The sequence below is a fragment of the Oncorhynchus kisutch genome, linkage group LG25 (genome assembly GCF_002021735.2).
Source record: "Oncorhynchus kisutch isolate 150728-3 linkage group LG25, Okis_V2, whole genome shotgun sequence".
Classification (NCBI taxonomy): Eukaryota; Metazoa; Chordata; class Actinopteri; order Salmoniformes; family Salmonidae; genus Oncorhynchus; species Oncorhynchus kisutch.
In genome coordinates, this window is record NC_034198.2 from 3,978,342 (window position 1) to 3,996,125 (window position 17,784).

At 41.6% G+C, this 17,784-nt stretch overlaps 1 protein-coding gene across 1 annotated transcript in view; it reads left to right on the plus strand.

Annotated features, from left to right (window-relative positions):
• The window catches only part of LOC109869923 (liprin-alpha-3-like), a 64,573-nt gene extending 49,375 nt beyond the window's left edge, over positions 1-15,198 (plus strand). The window contains exons 26-32 of the mRNA XM_031805061.1: positions 5,460-5,635; positions 7,600-7,697; positions 7,860-8,035; positions 11,848-11,916; positions 13,804-13,966; positions 14,115-14,182; positions 14,654-15,198. Coding sequence (XP_031660921.1) covers positions 5,460-5,635; positions 7,600-7,697; positions 7,860-8,035; positions 11,848-11,916; positions 13,804-13,966; positions 14,115-14,167 — 735 coding nt within the window. The 3' untranslated portion in view covers positions 14,168-14,182; positions 14,654-15,198. The remainder of the gene's footprint in view (positions 1-5,459; positions 5,636-7,599; positions 7,698-7,859; positions 8,036-11,847; positions 11,917-13,803; positions 13,967-14,114; positions 14,183-14,653) is intronic.
• Positions 15,199-17,784: the final 2,586 nt, after the last annotated feature.

A 17,784-nucleotide genomic window follows, 5' to 3' on the forward strand; every position in this document is an offset into this window, starting at 1 on the left:
GAACAGGCTGGTAATAGGGGTTGCGACAATGGCGGGGGATAGTTTCAGAAATAGAGGGTCCAGATTGTCAAGCCCAGCTGACAATCTGGGTCCAGGTTTTACAGCTCTTTCAGAACATCTGCCATCTGGATTTGGGTCAAGGAGAAGCTGGGGAGGCTTAGGCGAGTAGCTGCGGGGGGGGGGGGGTGGAGTTGTTGGCCGAGGTTGGAGTAGCCAGGAGGAAGGCATGGCCAGCCGTTGAGAAATGCTTGTTGAAGTTTTCGAGTATCATGGATTTATCGGTGGTGACCGTGTTACCTAGCCTCAGTGCAGTGGGCAGCTGGGAGGAGGTGCTCTTGTTCTCCATGGACTTTACAGTGTCCCAGACCTTTTTGGAGTTAGAGCTACAGGATGCAAATTTCTGCTATATCTGTTCTTAGTTCTCCATTTTTTGAACAGAGCATGCTTATCTAAGATGGTGAGGAAGTTACTTTTAAAGAATGACCAGGCATCCTCAACTGATGGGAAGAGGTCAATATCCTTCCAGGATACCCGGGCCAGGCAATGAGGCAGTGATCGCTGAGATCCTGATTGAAGACAGCGGAGGTGTATTTGGAGGGCCAGTTGGTCAGGATAACGTCTATGAGGGTGCCCTTGTTTACAGATTTAGGGTTGTACCTGGTGGGTTCCTTGATTGAGATTGAGGGCATCTAGTTTAGATTGTAGGACTGCCGATGTGTTAAGCATATCCCAGTTTAGGTCACCTAACAGAACAAACTCTGAAGCTAGATGGGGGGCGATCAATTCACAAATGGTGTCCAGGGCACAGCTGGGAGCTGAGGGGGGTCGGTAGCAGGCGGCAACAGAGAGAGACTTATTTCTCATTTTTTAAATTAGAAGTTTGAACTGTTTGGGTATGGACCTGGAAAGTATGACATTACTTTGCATGCTATCTCTGCAGTAGACTGCAACTCCTCCCCCTTTGGCAGTTCTATCTTGACGGAAAATGTTATAGTTGGGTATGGAAATCTCAGAATTTTTGGTGGCCTTCCTAAGCCAGGATTCAGACACAGCAAGGACATCAGGGTTGGCAGAGTGTGCTAAAGCAGTGAGTAAAACAAACTTAGGGGGGAGGCTTCTGATGTTGACATGCATGAAACCAAGGCTTTTCAGATCACAGAAGTCAACAAATGAGGGTGCCTGGGAACATGCAGGGCCTGGGTTTACCTCCACATCACCCGCGGAACAGAGGAGGAGTAGGATGAGGGTGCGGCTAAAGGCTATCAAAACTGGTCGCCTAGAGCGTAGGGGACAGAGAATAAAAGGAGCAGATTTCTGGGCATGGTAGAATATATTCAGGGCATAATGTGCAGACAGGGGTATGGTGGGAGGTGGGACAAAGGAGGTATCAGAGGTATGAAGAGTGGAACTAGGGGCTCCATTGTAAACTAAAACAATGATAACTAATCTGAACAACAGTATACAAGGCATATTGACATTTGAGAGAGACATACAGCGAGGCATGAAGTAATCCCAGGTGTTGATTGGGAGAGCTAGCTAAAACAACAGGTGAGACAACAACAGCTAATCAGCTAACACATCAACAGCAGGTAAAATGACAATGACTAGGCAGAGAGGGTCGGATTAACGACACACAGAGCCTGAGTTCGCGGCTGGGACCGTCAGATAAAAAATAAATAAACAGAATGGAGTACCGTGATTAATGGACAGTCCAGCAGGCATCAGCTATGTAGCCAAGTGATCATAGTGTCCAGGGGGCAGCAGTAGATGGAACAGGGGAGCCCCACTACGCTAGCAACACAGCGTTTAAAGTTAGTAGCCCTTGGCTAGTAGGAGCATCTGCTCCGACGGAGGCCAGATGAAGGCACAGTGGGTGGAGTATTCGTCGGCAGACCAGTCGTGGTGGTGCGGCGGGGGCGCCATTTCGACAGAGAATCCAAGCCAGATGGCGAAAGAGGTAATGTGGAATTTAGTTTGCTAGCCGGGAGATGTGCCTGGCTCACGGTTAACTGGTGCTAGCTTCGTGGCAGTGGCGTTAGCCACTATATCCAATCGGTAGCAGCGGTGATCCGGTGCCAAGGTCCAGAGTTTACAGCAAGGATCCGGTGGAGTTTTGGGTTCTAGCCGTGTATGATTGGGGTTCGGGTGAACAGCTGAGTAGGCCGGGAGGTGGGCCTCAGGAAATAGCTTCGGTACTGGGTGCCAAGGTGAGTGAAAGCTAGCTAGCTGCAAGCTAGCTGTGAAGATCAGAAGTAGTGGTCCAGGGATTACGGCAGGAATCTGGCGTTGTTGCGGAGAGGCAGTTCGATATTTGTAGACAAGCGATATTGGTAGACAGGCGAGTATTATCCAGGCTAAAAACAGGGCTAGTATCTGTGAAGAAGGTAAAAGACGCTAGCAGTAGCTAACAATGACTAAATAGCTTGTAGCTAATTAGATGGTTAGCTTCTGGAGATTCTTGAATGTGTTCTAAAATTGAAAATAATAGCGATTCCGTATCACATTGGGTGACGCAGGTTACCGGAAGGTATAATCGAATAAAAAATCGAAAAGAGATCGAAAATAAATTGAAATATATATATATATATATATATATATATATATATATATATATATATATATATATATATATATATATATATATATATATACAAAAAATATGACAAAAATACAAAAGCGCACAAAACAAACACATCTTCACTGCTACGCCATCTTGGATCTTCCTGACTTCACAATAAAGCCTCTTCCTTTTTCCTCCAAACGTAACGATGGTCATTATGGCCAAACAGTTCTATTTTTGTTTCATCAGACCAGAGGACATTTCTCCAAAAAGTACAATCTTTGTCCCCATGTGCAGTTGCAAAGCGTAGTCTGGCTTTTGTTATGGCGGTTTTGGAACAGTGGCGTCTTCCTTGCTGAGCGGCCTTTCAGGTTATGTCGATATAGGACTCGTTTTTACTGTGGATGTAGATACTTTTGTACTTATTTCCTCCAGCATCTTCACCAGATCCTTTGTTGTTGTTCTGGGATTGATGCACTTTTCGCACCAAAGTACGTTCATCTCTAGGAGACAGAGCGCGTCTCCTACCTGAACGGTATGATGGCTGCGAGGTCCCATGGTTTTTATACTTGCGTACTATTGTTTGTACAGATGAACGTGGTACCTTCAGGCGTTTGGAAATTGCTCCCAAGGATGAACCAGACTTGTGGAGGTCTACAATGTTTTTTTCTGAAGTCCTGGCTGATTTCTTTTGATTTTCCCATAATGTCAAGCATAGAGGCACTGAGTTTGAAGGTAGGCTTTGAAATACATCCACAGGTGCACTTCCAATTGACTCAAATTATGTAATTTAGCCTATCAGAAGCTTCTAAAGCCATGACATCATTTTCTGGAATTTACCACGCTGTTTAAAGGCACAGTCAACTTAGTGTATGTAACTTCTGACCCACTGGAATTGTGATACAGTGAATTATAAATCTGTATCTAAACAATTGTTTGGAAAATTACTTGTCATGCACGAAGTAGAGTTGCCAAAACTATAGTTTGTTAACAAGAAATGTGTAGAGTGGTTGAAAAACGAGTTTTAATCCAACCTAAGTGTTTGTAAACTTCTGACATCACCGGTATACAGTGGGGCAAAAAAGTATTTAGTCAGCCAACAATTGTGCAGGTTCTCCCACTTAAAAAGATGAGAGAGGCCTGTAATTTTCATCATAGGTACACTTCAACTATGACAGACAAAATGAGAAAAAAAATCCAGAAAATCACATTGTAGGATTTTTTATTAATTCATTTGCAAATTATGGTGGAAAATAAGTACTTGGTCATCCAAAAATCAAGCAAAATTTCTGGCTCTCACAGACCTGTAACTTATTATTTAAGAGGCTCCTCTGTCCTCCACTCGTTACCTGTATTAATGGCACCTGTTTGAACTTGTTATCAATATAAAAGACACCTGTCCACAACCTCAAACAGTCACACTCCAAACTCCACTATGGCCAAGACCAAAGAGCTGTCAAAGGACACCAGAAACAAAATTGTAGACCTGCACCAGGCTGGGAAGACTGAATCTGCAATAGGTAAGCAGCTTGGTTTGAAGAAATCAACTGTGGGAGCAATTATTAGGAAATGGAAGACATACAAGACCACTGATAATCTCCCGCGATCTTGGGCTCCACGCAAGATCTCACCCCGTGGGGTCAAAATGATCACAAGAACGGTGAGCAAAAATCCCAGATCCACACGGGGGGACCTAGTGAGTGACCTGCAGAGAGCTGGGACCAAAGTAACAAAGCCTACCATCAGTAACACACTATGCCGCCAGGGACTCAAATCCTGCAGTGCCAGACATGTCCCCCTGCTTAAGCCAGTACATGTCCAGGCCCGTCTGAAGTTTGCTAGAGAGCATTTGGATGATCCAGAAGAAGATTGGGAGAATGTCATATGGTCAGATGAAACCAAAATATAACTTTTTGGTAAAAACTCAACTCGTCGTGTTTGGAGGACAAAGAATGCTGAGTTGCATCCAAAGAACACCATACCTACTGTGAAGCATGGGGGTGGAAACATCATGCTTTGGGGCTGTTTTTCTGCAAGGGGACCAGGACGACTGATCCGTGTAAAGGAAAGAATGAATGGGGCCATGTATCGTGAGATTTTGAGTGAAAACCTCCTTCCATCAGCAAGGGTATTGAAGATGAAACGTGGCTGGATCTTTCAGCGTGACAATGATCCCAAACACACCGCCCGGGCAACGAAGGAGTGGCTTCGTAAGAAGCATTTCAAGGTCCTGGAGTGGCCTAGCCAGTCTCCAGATCTCAACCCCATAGAAAATCTTTGGAGGGAGTTGAAAGTCCGTGTTGACCAGCAACAGCCCCAAAACATCACTGCTCTAGAGGAGATCTGCATGGAGGAATGGGCCAAAATACCAGCAACAGTGTGTGAAAACCTTGTGAAGACTTACAGAAAACGTTTGACCTCTGTCATTGCCAACAAAAGGTATATAACAAAGTATTGAGATAAACTTTTGTTGTTGACCAAATACTTATTTTCCACCATCATTTGCAAATAAATTCATAAAAAATCCTACAATGTGATTTCTGGATTTGTTTTTCTAATTTTGTCTGTCATAGTTGAAGTGTACCTATAATGAAAATTACAGGCCTCTCTCATCTTTTTAAGTGGAAGAACTTGCACAATTGGTGGCTGACTAAATAATTTTTTGCCCCACTGTATCCCAAATCCAAATGTTCCTTTAAATTATTGAATCTATTCTCAGAGAAGATTTTGGAAGGAAATTTAGGAAATTTAAATAAATTGTCTCTCAGAGGACATCGATTCTCACTGTCTAGTGCTCTCTCACCCACTTTTTCTCTCGTTTTTATATTCCACCTCCCTCTTTCCCCCCTATGTTTTGTATCCCAACTCCTCTCTCCCTCCCCCCCCCCCCCCCATCTAGATCCTGGCCTACGGGGACATGAATCATGAGTGGGTAGGGAATGAGTGGTTGCCCAGCCTGGGTCTGCCCCAGTACCGTTCCTACTTCATGGAGTCTCTGGTGGATGCTCGCATGCTGGACCACCTCACCAAGAAGGAACTTAGGGGACAGCTTAAAATGGTGGACAGCTTCCACAGGTTGGATTCAAATAGTTTCAATCAATCTTTGCTGTCATCGAAGGGCATTCCATGTATGGAAGCAGATTCATGCCAAAATCTTGGTATTGATTTGGCACAAATCTGCTTCCTTAATTTATGTGCTGCATGAAAACAAATAAAATACTGATCATCAACAGCAAAGAGGAGTAGTGGGATGGGAATATTAAATGTACAAAGGGCATCTTATCTAGTGTCCTCTGCTTAGTTACATATTTCAATGGTTTTTACATGTATTTCTTATCAGCATCTCTTTCGTTCCTCTTCTCTAGAGGAGAAGGGGTTGGTTGTCACACATTTTACTCTTGTGTGTATTTCTTAGCACCAGTATACACTATATATACAAACGTATGTGGACACACCCTTCAAATTAGTGGATTCGGCTACTTCAGCCAAACCTTTTGCTGACAGGTGTATCAAATTGAGCACACGGCCATGCGATCTCCATAGACAAACATTAGCAGTAGAATGGCCTTACTGAAGAGCTCATTGATTTTCAACATGCACCGTCATAGGATGCCACCTTTCCAACAAGTCAGTTCGTCAACTGTAAGTGCTGGTATTGTGAAGTGGAAACATCCAGGAGCAACAATGTTCTTTCCTGAGAAGTGATAGGCCAGAAAGAAGTGATAGGCCAGACAAGCTCACAGAACGGGACTGCCCGAGTGCTGAAGTGCGTAACGCGTTTAAATGGTCTGTCCTCGGTTGCAACACTCACTACCGAGTTGCTTCCAGAGGCAGTTTGGAACATCAGCACAAGAACTGTTAGTCGGGAGCATCATGAAATGTGTTTTCATGAAAAAGCCTCACCATGCACAGTGCCAAGCGTCGGCTGGAGTTGTGTAAAGCTTGTCGACATTGGACTCTGGAGCAGCTATTTTTCATGTTTCGGGCTAGGCACCTTAGTTCCAGTGAAGGGAAATCTTAACGCATACAATGACATTCTAGACGAGTCTGTGCTTCCACCTTTGTGCCAACAGTTTGGGGAAGGCCCAGTCCTCTTTCACCATGACAATGCCCCTGTGCACTAAGCGAGGTCCATACAGAAATTATTTGTTGAGATCGGTGTGGAAGAACTTGACTGGCCTGCACAGAGCCCTGACCTCAACCCCATCGAACACCTTTGGGATGAATTGGAACGCCAACTGTGAGCCAGACCTAATAGCCCAACATCAGTGCCCGACCTCACTAATGCTCTTGTGGCTGAATTGAAGCAAGTCCCCGCAGCAATGTTCCAACATCTAGTGGAATGATATTTTGGAATGAGATGATCGACGAGCAGGTGTCCACATACTTTTGTAGTGTAAATCTATTTTTCAATATCAGGAGAAAGACCAAGGACTTGGTTTGAAATGGGGACCATTTCTATCCTCATATCTTATTCCATAAGCCATCAAACACTCTGTCCACTTGTGACAACCAGCCACACAGTATAGGGTTGGTTTTTGCTAGAAGCGTATGCAGGAAATAAAGCAATATAGCATACCAAAAAATAGCCTTTCTTTGATCGAATGATATTCCTAACAAAATTCAGCATTTTAGGCCATGAGAATAACAAAGTACCTTTTTAGGACATTTGTGAGTGTTTGCATGTGCTTGCACATGTGGGTGTGTGTGACAGAAACAAATGTGTGAGAGAGGGGCATCAAATGGAGCTCTTTCAAAGAATTCACATATTTTATCCTTAAAAATATTACAGAGTGCCATTTAGATTGGGAGTAATTAGCACTGTGACAACCAACCCTGGTCTCCCCTACTCAATACTCTTCTTTTCTCCAGTTTCTCTGCATCAGGGTTTTTAATGTGTTTGGTTGTGAGGACATCTCTCTCTCTCTCTCTCTCTCTCTCTCTCTCTCTCTCTCTCTCTCTCTCTCTCTCTCTCTCTCTCTCTCTCTCTCTCTCTCTCTCTCTCTCTCTCTCTCTCTCTCTCTCTCTCTCTCTCTCAGGGTCAGTCTACATTATGGCATCATGTGCTTGAAGCGTTTGAACTATGACAGGAAGGAGCTTGAAAGGAGGAGGGATGAGAACCAACATCAGAACCAAGGTGAGCATACATACAGGTAACTTGTCTTGCAAATAAACCGGGTAACTTGGGCTATAACGTCGCCATATTCTTTGTCTCTCAAATGCAAATGTTCACTGTATTTGTAACCCCACACGATTGTTATTGTACTACAGTAGCTGCCTCTTTCTGCCCGCTCCCTAGATGTGATGGTATGGTCCAATGATCGAGTGATGTGTTGGGTCCAGGCCATTGGCCTAAAGGAGTTTGCAGATAATCTCACAGAGAGTGGGGTCCATGGGGCCCTCCTAGCCCTGGATGACACGTTTGATTACACCGACCTAGCCCTGCTCCTCCAGATGCCCAATCAGAACACACAGGTACCTTCCCTTCCTGCTACACTCCCACAAAATGCTGGGTTAAAAACAACCCAGTTTGCTTTTGAAATAATTTCACCATTTGAATAACATCATGGTATCCGGATGGTCTAAATACATTTGAAACTTCAATGGGGACTTGCTCGTGCGACTCAAGAGGTCTGCCTGTTTCAGCACAGTACGGTGTGGGAGGGACGGAGTGTCTGACATGGAGGGGGAGAGAGAAAGTAGACAGACCAACTCGGTTAGACAACCTATTGCAGCAACAAGTTTATCATCTCATCTGGTCTGTCTTGACTGCATCAAATTGAAGTAAAGAAGCTAGCTAGCTGCACTAGCCAGCCAGCTAGCAAGGCTAATTGAGGCTATTTTGCTGCGCTCCCCATCCAACAACTCCATTCATATTAAACAACAGCCTACCTGTTGGATGATCATTGTAGCCTACTCTCCCACGTAACTGCTACACATAGAGCCTCTGACCGTAAAGCTGTTTTGATTGACTGATAAACACACTCATAAAAACTGTCATTGAAACTGTCATAAAACTGTTTTATAAACATTTTATCTATGCATGTAGCAATGGCACATAGAGAATACAATTTTAGTCAAAGCCTTTTAATAAAAAGTATAATACATTTTTGAAATAAAAAAAGATATACTCTCACAGGTAATCGAATAATAATGTCTGTTTGGATATTCGGGTAAATATTGGACAGAACACACACAGGGTTATTTTGACCCAGCCAGTTGTGTTGTGTGAATTACCCAATATGTTTGGTTGTTTGGCTTACACACACATTGGATAATTTAACCATCATTTAACCATCACCTTCATGCTGGGTTGACCCAGGGGTGAATGACTGCCCCCTCGCATTGAAGCCACGCAAGTTGAAAGCCAACCGCGGTACTGCAGGAATTGTTAGCAGGAAACAGGATCCCTCGTTATAGTGAATGGAACAATTGCAATCTTCGTGGTAAATGTTTGTGAACACAATCATGATACCAATAACAGCTTCTAATAGACCAGATGTACAGTCACCTGACAGTGTATTAAGTACACCCGTCTGCTTCCGGGTCAGATCACCCTTTGCCTCCAGAATAGCCTGAAATCTTCGGTGCATGGATTCTACAATGTGTTGGAAACATTCATTGCTCAATTGGTATCAAGGGACCTAATGTCTGCCAGGAAAACATTCCCCACACCGGTACACCATGGACTCATGCTGCTTACGCCAAGACATGACTCTGCCATCAACATGACACAACAGAAACTGTCCAATTGTCCAGTGTTGGTGATGGTGTGCCCACTGGAGCCACTTCTTCTTGTTTTTAGCTGGTAGTGATGAAACCCGTTGTGGTCGTCTGCTGCAATAGCTGATCCATAGAAAGGATCGACCAGTTGTGCGTTCTGAGATGTCGTTCTGCCAACCACTGTTGTGTTGCTCATTTATTTGCCTGCCTGTTCGTGGCCCACCTGTTAGCTTGCACAATTCTTGCCATTCTCTTTCGACCTCACTCATCAATGATCTGTTTTCGCCCACAGGACTGCCGCTGACTGGATGTTAATTTATTTGTTTGTCACACCATTCTCTGTAAACCTTAGACACTGTTGTGCTTGAAAAGCCCAGGAGGGTGGCTGTTTCTGAGATACTGGATCCGGCACGCCTGGCACCGTCGATCATACCACGCTCAAAGTCGCTTAGATCACACATTTTGCCCATTCAATTGAACAGTAACTGAATGCCTCGATGCCTGTCTGCCTGCTTTGTATAGCCAGACACAGCCACGTCACTCACTGTCTGTAAAAATAATCATTTCCGTGACCGTGGATGGTGTACCTAATAAACTGGCCTGTCAGTATGTCTGCAACATCACTTCCTGGAGAAGCTCAAACTGTGCATGGTATGTCTCCGAGACGCCATCTTAACCGACTTCATTTGGCTTCAATGCACTATTGAGTTTTCACATAGGAATGAATGGTGTCACGTTATCGATGGCTTTATCCATTCAAATCAAATTGTATTTGTCACAAGCTTTGTAAACAACAGATGTAGACTAACAGTAAAATGCTTACTTACGGTTATTTTCCTACAATACAGCGTTAAAGATAAAAAAGAGAATTTAAAATAGACTAGAGGAATAAATACACAGTGAATAATAGTAAGCTGTTTTTGGTCATAGGAAATGATGACGGAGACATTATGTACAAAAAAAGTTAAGAACAGTGTTAAAAAAAACACAATGGCAGAATTTATCAGGTTAGGGGTAAGACTGCTGCTATTCACATTTTTATTGATCTTTGCTATCAGGAATCCTTGGGACGTCCCAACGCTGACGTCACCCCGTTGCAGTTGAAATGTAAAACAGTTAAGGTTAGGGTAGGGTTTAGGGTAGGGACATCCCAAGGATAGCACAAACACTTTTTTTATTCTAATCCATAGGTAATTTGCAGGCGTGGCTTTCAGATAGTTATGTTTGCCCACCCGTGAGAGTAAATGTCATTCCTGTTCATCATGTTAAGTTTGTACACTGCAAATTTAAATTTTCCTTTAATATTTTTTATCTTTCCATATTCTAATATGAAATAAATAACAATAGTATTTTTAATATTGTAACAAAGTGGTATCTATCCCAACATTTGGATATGCATAGGCTTTTGACTCATACACTTGAGTAAACCCTTATTAAAGCTATAAAATCATTAGTGTTCAACATTCATGTGATAACAATACAACAACAGAACAGATTAATCGGAATGACATTTGCACTCATGGGTGGCCAAAAACTACCTGAAAGCCACGCCCCTACTAAGCCACGCCTACGGTCTATCAGCATCAACAACCCAACCTTGCTCTTTTTAAAGTTAACAACCCAACTAAGTGGCCCAATGCCTGCAACCCAGCAGTTGGATCATACAAACAACCCAGCATGTTTCTGTGTACAGTAGTCCAATCAGAACATGCACACCACCAGGGATTTTTCTGCCATGGAAATCCTTGGACGGGCCGTCGAAGTTTTTTTTCAAATTTATTTTATGATGGAAAAATGCTTTCGGTGTAAACTTAAATGACTAAAACCAGACATAAAGGTAATAACAGACCTATATATTGTAATAATATCATGTTTGAGAACTAACAGTCTGAAAAATAAAATCTAAGATATTTACTTTAAAGCTGCAATGTGTAACTTTATGGGTGACCTGACCAAATTCATATGTGGGTTATAGATCTGTCATTCTCATTGAAAGCAAGTCTAAGAAGCGGTAGATGTGTTCTATGTGCGCGTTTTCTATGCTTAAAATTCTTATGTTTCGTTTTTGTATCTTTTACTCTCGTACTTTAATACTTTTGTACACGAAATTCAAACAAGCTGAAAATACAATATTTTTCGTTAAAATATATTTCACAACGATTTAAATGGTACCATGATTCTCTACTTGTTTTTGTTGCTTATTTTGTCACACAAATTGAAATTAGGCAAACTATTAGATTTTTTTTTTTACCAGGAAATGGCGATGCGATTTCTGCATATCACACCTTTAAAACGGACACAATTTCTTTCAACTCCACTAAGAAACTTAGAATTGCAAAACATTTCCTTAAATGTAAAAAAAAGTCTCTACACCGCCAAGATGGGGTCCTCTAAAATGTTCTCTAAAATCCAGCCATGCCGACGGGCTGACCACTATCCAATCAGAGGACAGGCATTCCCCATTCTACTATCGTAGTCTAATCAGAACAACCATCATTCACCACAATCACCAACCTACACTAACCTTAATTATAATCTTAATCCACTCATTCTTTCTCTCCCAGGCGAGGCAGATGCTGGAGAAGGAGTACAATGCTCTCATCTCCATGGGAACTGAGAGAAGACCAGATGAGGTAAAAATAATAATAATAAAAGAATGCCAATGAAAACAACATCAATAAAGTTATGCTCAATGTTAATGACTCATACAAGCAAGCGTTACAATCTTTATGAGATGGTAGGTGGATAGTTGCTTGCCGAAGGCTATTGATCATGAAGAAAGGCAGTTTGTTCCTACGAACATTAACTGGGAACCATGTGCATGTATTTTTGCCACATTGTGTTCTATAGTATACCTACAGTTGAAGTCGGAAGTTTACATACACTTAGGTTGGAGTCAATAAAACTTTCAAACTTTCAAACAAATTTCATGTTAACTATCTATAGTTTTGGCAAGTTGGTTAGGGCATCTACTTTGTGCATGACACAAGTCATTTTTCCAACAGTTGTTTACAGACAGATTATTTCAATTATAATTCCCTGTATCACAATTCTAGTGGGTCAGAAGTTGACATACACTAAGTTGACTGTGCCTTTAAACAGCATAGAAAATTCCAGAAAATTGTCATGGCTTTAGAAGCTTCTGATAGGCTAATTGACATCATGTAAGTCAATTGGAGATGTTCCTGTGGATGTATTTCAAGGCCTACCTTCAAACTCAGTGCCCCTTTGCTTGACATCAGGTGAAAATCAAAGGAAATCAGCTTAGTCCTCAGAAACAAAATTGTAGACCTCCCCAAGTCTGGTTCATCCTTGGGAGCAATTTCCAAACACCCGAAGGTACCACGTTCATCTGTACAAACAATAGTATGTAAGTATAAACACCATGGGACCACGCAGCTGTCATACCGCTCAGGAAAGGGACGCGTTCTGTCTCCTAGAGATGAACATACTTTGAACGTTGTCTCCTAGAGATGAACGTACCCAGAACAACAGCAAAGGACCTTGTGAAGAGGCTGGAGGAAACTGGTACAACAGTATCTATATCCACAGTAAAACGAGTCCTATATCGAGGCCGCTCAGCAAGGAAGAAGCCACTGCTCCAAAACCGCCATGAAAAGCCAGACTACGGTTTGCAACTGCACATGGGAAAAATATCATACTTTTTGGAGAAATGTCCTCTTGTCTGATGAAACAAAAATAGAACAGTTTGGCCATAATGACCATTGTTATGTTTGGACGAAGAAAGGGGTGGCTTGCAAGCCAAAGAAAACCATCCCAACCGTGAAGCACGGCGGTGGCAGCATCATGTTGTTGGGGTGCTTTGCTGCAGGAGAGCCTAGTGCACTTCACAAAATAGATGGCATCATGAGGATATATTCAAGCAACATCTCAAGACATCATTCAGGAAGTTATCGGTTGGTCGCAAATGGGTCTTCCAAATGGACAATGACCTCAAGCATACTTCCAAATTTGTTGCAAAATGCTTAAGGACAACAAAGTCAAGGTATTGGAGTGACCATCACAAAGCCCTGACCTCATTCCCATATAATATTTGTGGGCAGAACTGAAAAAGTGCATGCGAGCAAGGAGGCCTACAAACCTGACTCGGTTACACCAGCTCTATCAGTGTGAATGGGCCAAAATTCACCCAACTTATTGTGGGAAGCTTGTGGAAGGTTACCCAAAACATGTGACCCAAGTTAAACAATTTAAAGACAATCCTACCAAATACTAATTGAGTGTATGTAAACTTCTGACCCACTGGGACTGTGATGAAAGAAATAGAAGCTGAAATAAGTCATTCTCTACTATTATTCTGACATTTCACATTCTTAAAATAAAGTGACCTAAAACAGGGAATTTTTAATTGGATTAAAAAGATGTTGCTTGAATATATCCTCATGATGCCATCTATTAAACATTTTTTGGCTAAGGTGTATGTAAACTTCTGACTTCAACTTTAACTAGCACTTGGTAAACCTTATGAATATCATCATACAATATTGTCTCTTTGATAGGATGGCACTAAGACGTTCACTCGCTCACCCTCGTGGAGAAAGATGTTCAGAGAGAAGGACCTCCGGGGCGTGACCTCTGATTCCTCGGAAACGTTACCCGCCAACTTCCGTGCCTCCGCCATCTCCACGCCCTCTGTCACCCTGAGGAAAGTCCAAAGTGAAGGTGAGGTGGTCGTTTCTTTCATCTCCTTCCCCCTGGGTACCTGCTATTTGAGTCATTGATTCCATGCTGACCAACCATTTCAGTGTTATTGACTGGAAATCTAGTGTCGTTGACTGGTGTTTTAAAATCGTAATGCTATCTGTTTCAGTCAACTCCGGGCCCAGGGGTGAGTCAGGGTCAGTGAGAACATATTCCTGCTAGAGATAAGCACACCAGGTGAGAAAAATACTTAATTGCCAAATAATATCATAAACGTGTACAAAGTTGTAAATAGTTGTTTAAAGTACTGAAGTAAAAAATACTTGAAACTTAAGTAGTTTTTTGGTGTATCTGTACTTTACTATTTATATTTTTGACAACTTTTATTTCACTACATTCTTATCGAAAGTATGTACTTTTTACTCAGTACGTTTTCCCTGACACCTGAAAGTACTCGCTACATTTGGAATGCTTATTAGCGGGACAGGAAAATGGTCTAATTCACACACTTATCAAGAGAACATCCCCGGTCATGCCTACTGCCTCTGATCTGGCAGACTCACTAAACATTCAGTACTGTCATCAGAACCCATTTGCCATTTCAGTCATCTCAGTCATCCAAACACATTTCAGAAAAGAGCCGACCCATACTGAATTGTAGTTATTTTTTGGTTGCTTCATTATATATCAACCCTGTGTTTGTTTTAGAGTCCAAAAAAAATCTACCCCGTTTTTAGAACAATAAAATGAAGATCATCAACAAAATGGAGAATAGAACACAAACAACAACAATTCACCTGGAATCCTTCAAGAAACAAAATGGAGAATAGAACACAAACAACAAGAATTCAACTGGAATCCTTCAAGAAACAAAATGGAGAATAGAACACAAACAACAAGAATTCAACTGGAATCCTTCAAGAAACAAAATGGAGAATAGAACACAAACAACAAGAATTCAACTGGAATCCTTCAAGAAACAAGGACAATGTGAGAGAATGAAAATATGCTAAAATAGAGTGAATGTCCATCTCTCTCTCTCTTTCTCTGTCTCAGTGTCTCTCTGTCTCTGTGTCTGTCCACAGTTGTGGCATGAAGGTGTTTGATGCTGTAGAAAGTGTCTCTATCGCCCATTGTTAAGTTAATCTTCAGTTGTGAGTGTGAAAAGACGACATAATGACTCTTCTTGTTTTTCTTTGAGACGTAAAACTGCATTCCCATTCTGATCAACAGAATGATAACCCAGATTGTTTTGGACTGTCGAGAGAACATGCATACCCTATCTGTTAAAATCTCAGAACAAGGTATTGAGATCGTGTTTCTCAACCTTTTTGTAACGTGGACAGGCAAGATAAGTTATTTCCTTTACTAAGGACCCACAAGCTATGGTCCATCTCTCTTATGGAACCATTTACATTAAAATGAGCACTTGAGAACTGACTAAATCAGGTACAGCTAACCATCTGAGGGACCAGTCAGCATCATCCAAGGAACTGGTCGGTCCATGGACCAGAGGTTGAGGAACACTGTGTTAGGACAGAGGGAGAGGGAGGTTACGAAATAAGTTATAAGGGTTATGAAGGGAGAGTGTGTGAGGGAATGGAATCATGCTCTTAAGCCATAACATACACCATGAGGTGCACAATGAGAAGGACAATGAGTGAAGTGCATTATGACAAAATCCTGTTCCAACAACAAATTTGTTAATATGCATGCCAAAACAAAACCATTTTAGAGTGAGATTAATGATATCAATCGGGTCATTTGTAAATTGTGTGTGTTTTATTTGTATAATTTTTTTATGGTGTCTGAACTGTATGTTAATATCATACTTAAGACTGACTGTAATTTTTGTTTAAAAAGTAAATGCATTTTAAATTATGGACATTTAAGATATACTTGTATATGTACATTTTAAAAACAATTTAGGATTTAAATTAAAGAAGAGTAGTGATGATAATTGAAAGTAATATAACAATGATAATGATTGTAAAAGCTGTAATTAAAAAATACCTGTAATTAAAAAATGGATGGAAACGAAGTGTTTGCAATTTTTTGTTCCACATTATAATTCCTCTTCCAAATAAGGTTATGTAATCCTTCCTATGGAAGGTCAACAGGAACAGTTACTTGATGTGTTCTTGATTTTTCTTTTGATCCCTCGTATCAGGTTCCCACTGGGCACAAATTGGTTGAATCAACGTAATTGGTCAACATATTGTGATGTGGAATCTACATTGGATTTGAAAAAGTTATCAACGTAAATTGTTTTTTCAACCACAGGATTATGTCATCATTGTAACCAGTTTTCAACATAGACAAACCTTTGTATAAAATATGTTGAATTTGTACCTTTTTGAAACAACGTCAAATCTTCAACGTTATACCCACTATGAGAAAAAAAATACAGGCTGGGCAGCACCTCTTACTAGAGAATTGATCTACAATTGAGGTGGGAAGTTTACATACACTTAGGTTGGAATCGTTAAAACTTGTTTTTCAACCACTCCACAAATGTCTTGTTAACAAACTATAGTTTTGGCAAGTCGGTTAGAACATCTACTTTTCGCATGACAAAAGTAATTTTTCCAATGATTGTTTACAGTCAGATTATTTAATTTATACAATTCCAGTGGGTAAGAAGTTTACATACATTAAGTTGACTGTGCCTTTAAACAGCCTGGAAAATTCTAGAAAATTATGGCTTATGGCTTTAGAAGCTTCTAATAGACTAATTGACATAATTTGAGTCAATTGGAGGTGTACCTGTGGATGTATTTCAAGGCATACCTTTAAACTCCATGCCTCCTTGCTTGACATCATGGGGAAATCAGCCAAGACCTCAGAAACAAAATTGTAGACCTCCACAAGTCTGGTGGATGAACCAGACGAAAAGTGCAAATTAATGCCAGAACAACAGGAAAGGACTTTGTGAAGATGCTGGAGGAAACCGGTACAAAAGCATCTATATCCACAGTAAAACGAGTCCTTTATCGACATGACCTGAAAGGCCGCTCAGCAAGGAAGAAGCTACTGCTCCAAAACTGCCATAGAAAAGCCAGACTACGGTTTGCAACTGCACATGGGGACAAAGATCGTACTTTGTTGTATGATTTTTAATTACTTAAAAATCATACAATGTGATTTTCTGGATTTTTGTTTTAGATTCCGTCTCTCACAGTTGATGTGTACCTACGATAAAAAATTACAGACCTCTACATGCTTTGTAAGTAGGAAAACCTGCAAAATCGGCAGTGTATCAAATACTTGTTCTCCCCACTGTATATACAGGGGGTACCGGTACAGAGTCAATGTGCGGGCACACCAGTTAGTCTAGGTAATTGAGGTAATATGTACATGGAGGTAGAGTTATTAAAGTGACTATGCATAGATAATAACAGAGAGTAGCAGCAGTGTCAAGGGGGGGCAATGCAAATCGTCTGGGTAGCCATTTGATTAGATGTTCAGGAGTCTTATGGCTTGGGGATAGAAGCTGTTTAGAAGCCTCTTAGAAGCCTCGTGGCACTCCAGTACCGCTTGCCACGTTGAAGCCGAGAGAACAGTCTATGACTATTGTGGCTGTAGTATTTCACAATGGGGACTTCCTCTGACACCGCCTGGTACAGACTTCCTGGATGGCAGGAACCTTGGCCCCAGTGATGTCCTGGGCCGTACGCACTACCCTCTGTAGTGCCCTGCGGTTGGAGGCTGAGCAGTTGCCATACCAGGCAGTGATGCAACCAGTCAGGATGCTCTCGATGGTGTAGCTGTAGATCCTTTTGAGAATCTGAGGACCTATGCCAAATCTTTTCAGTCTCCTGGGGGGGAATAGGTTTTGT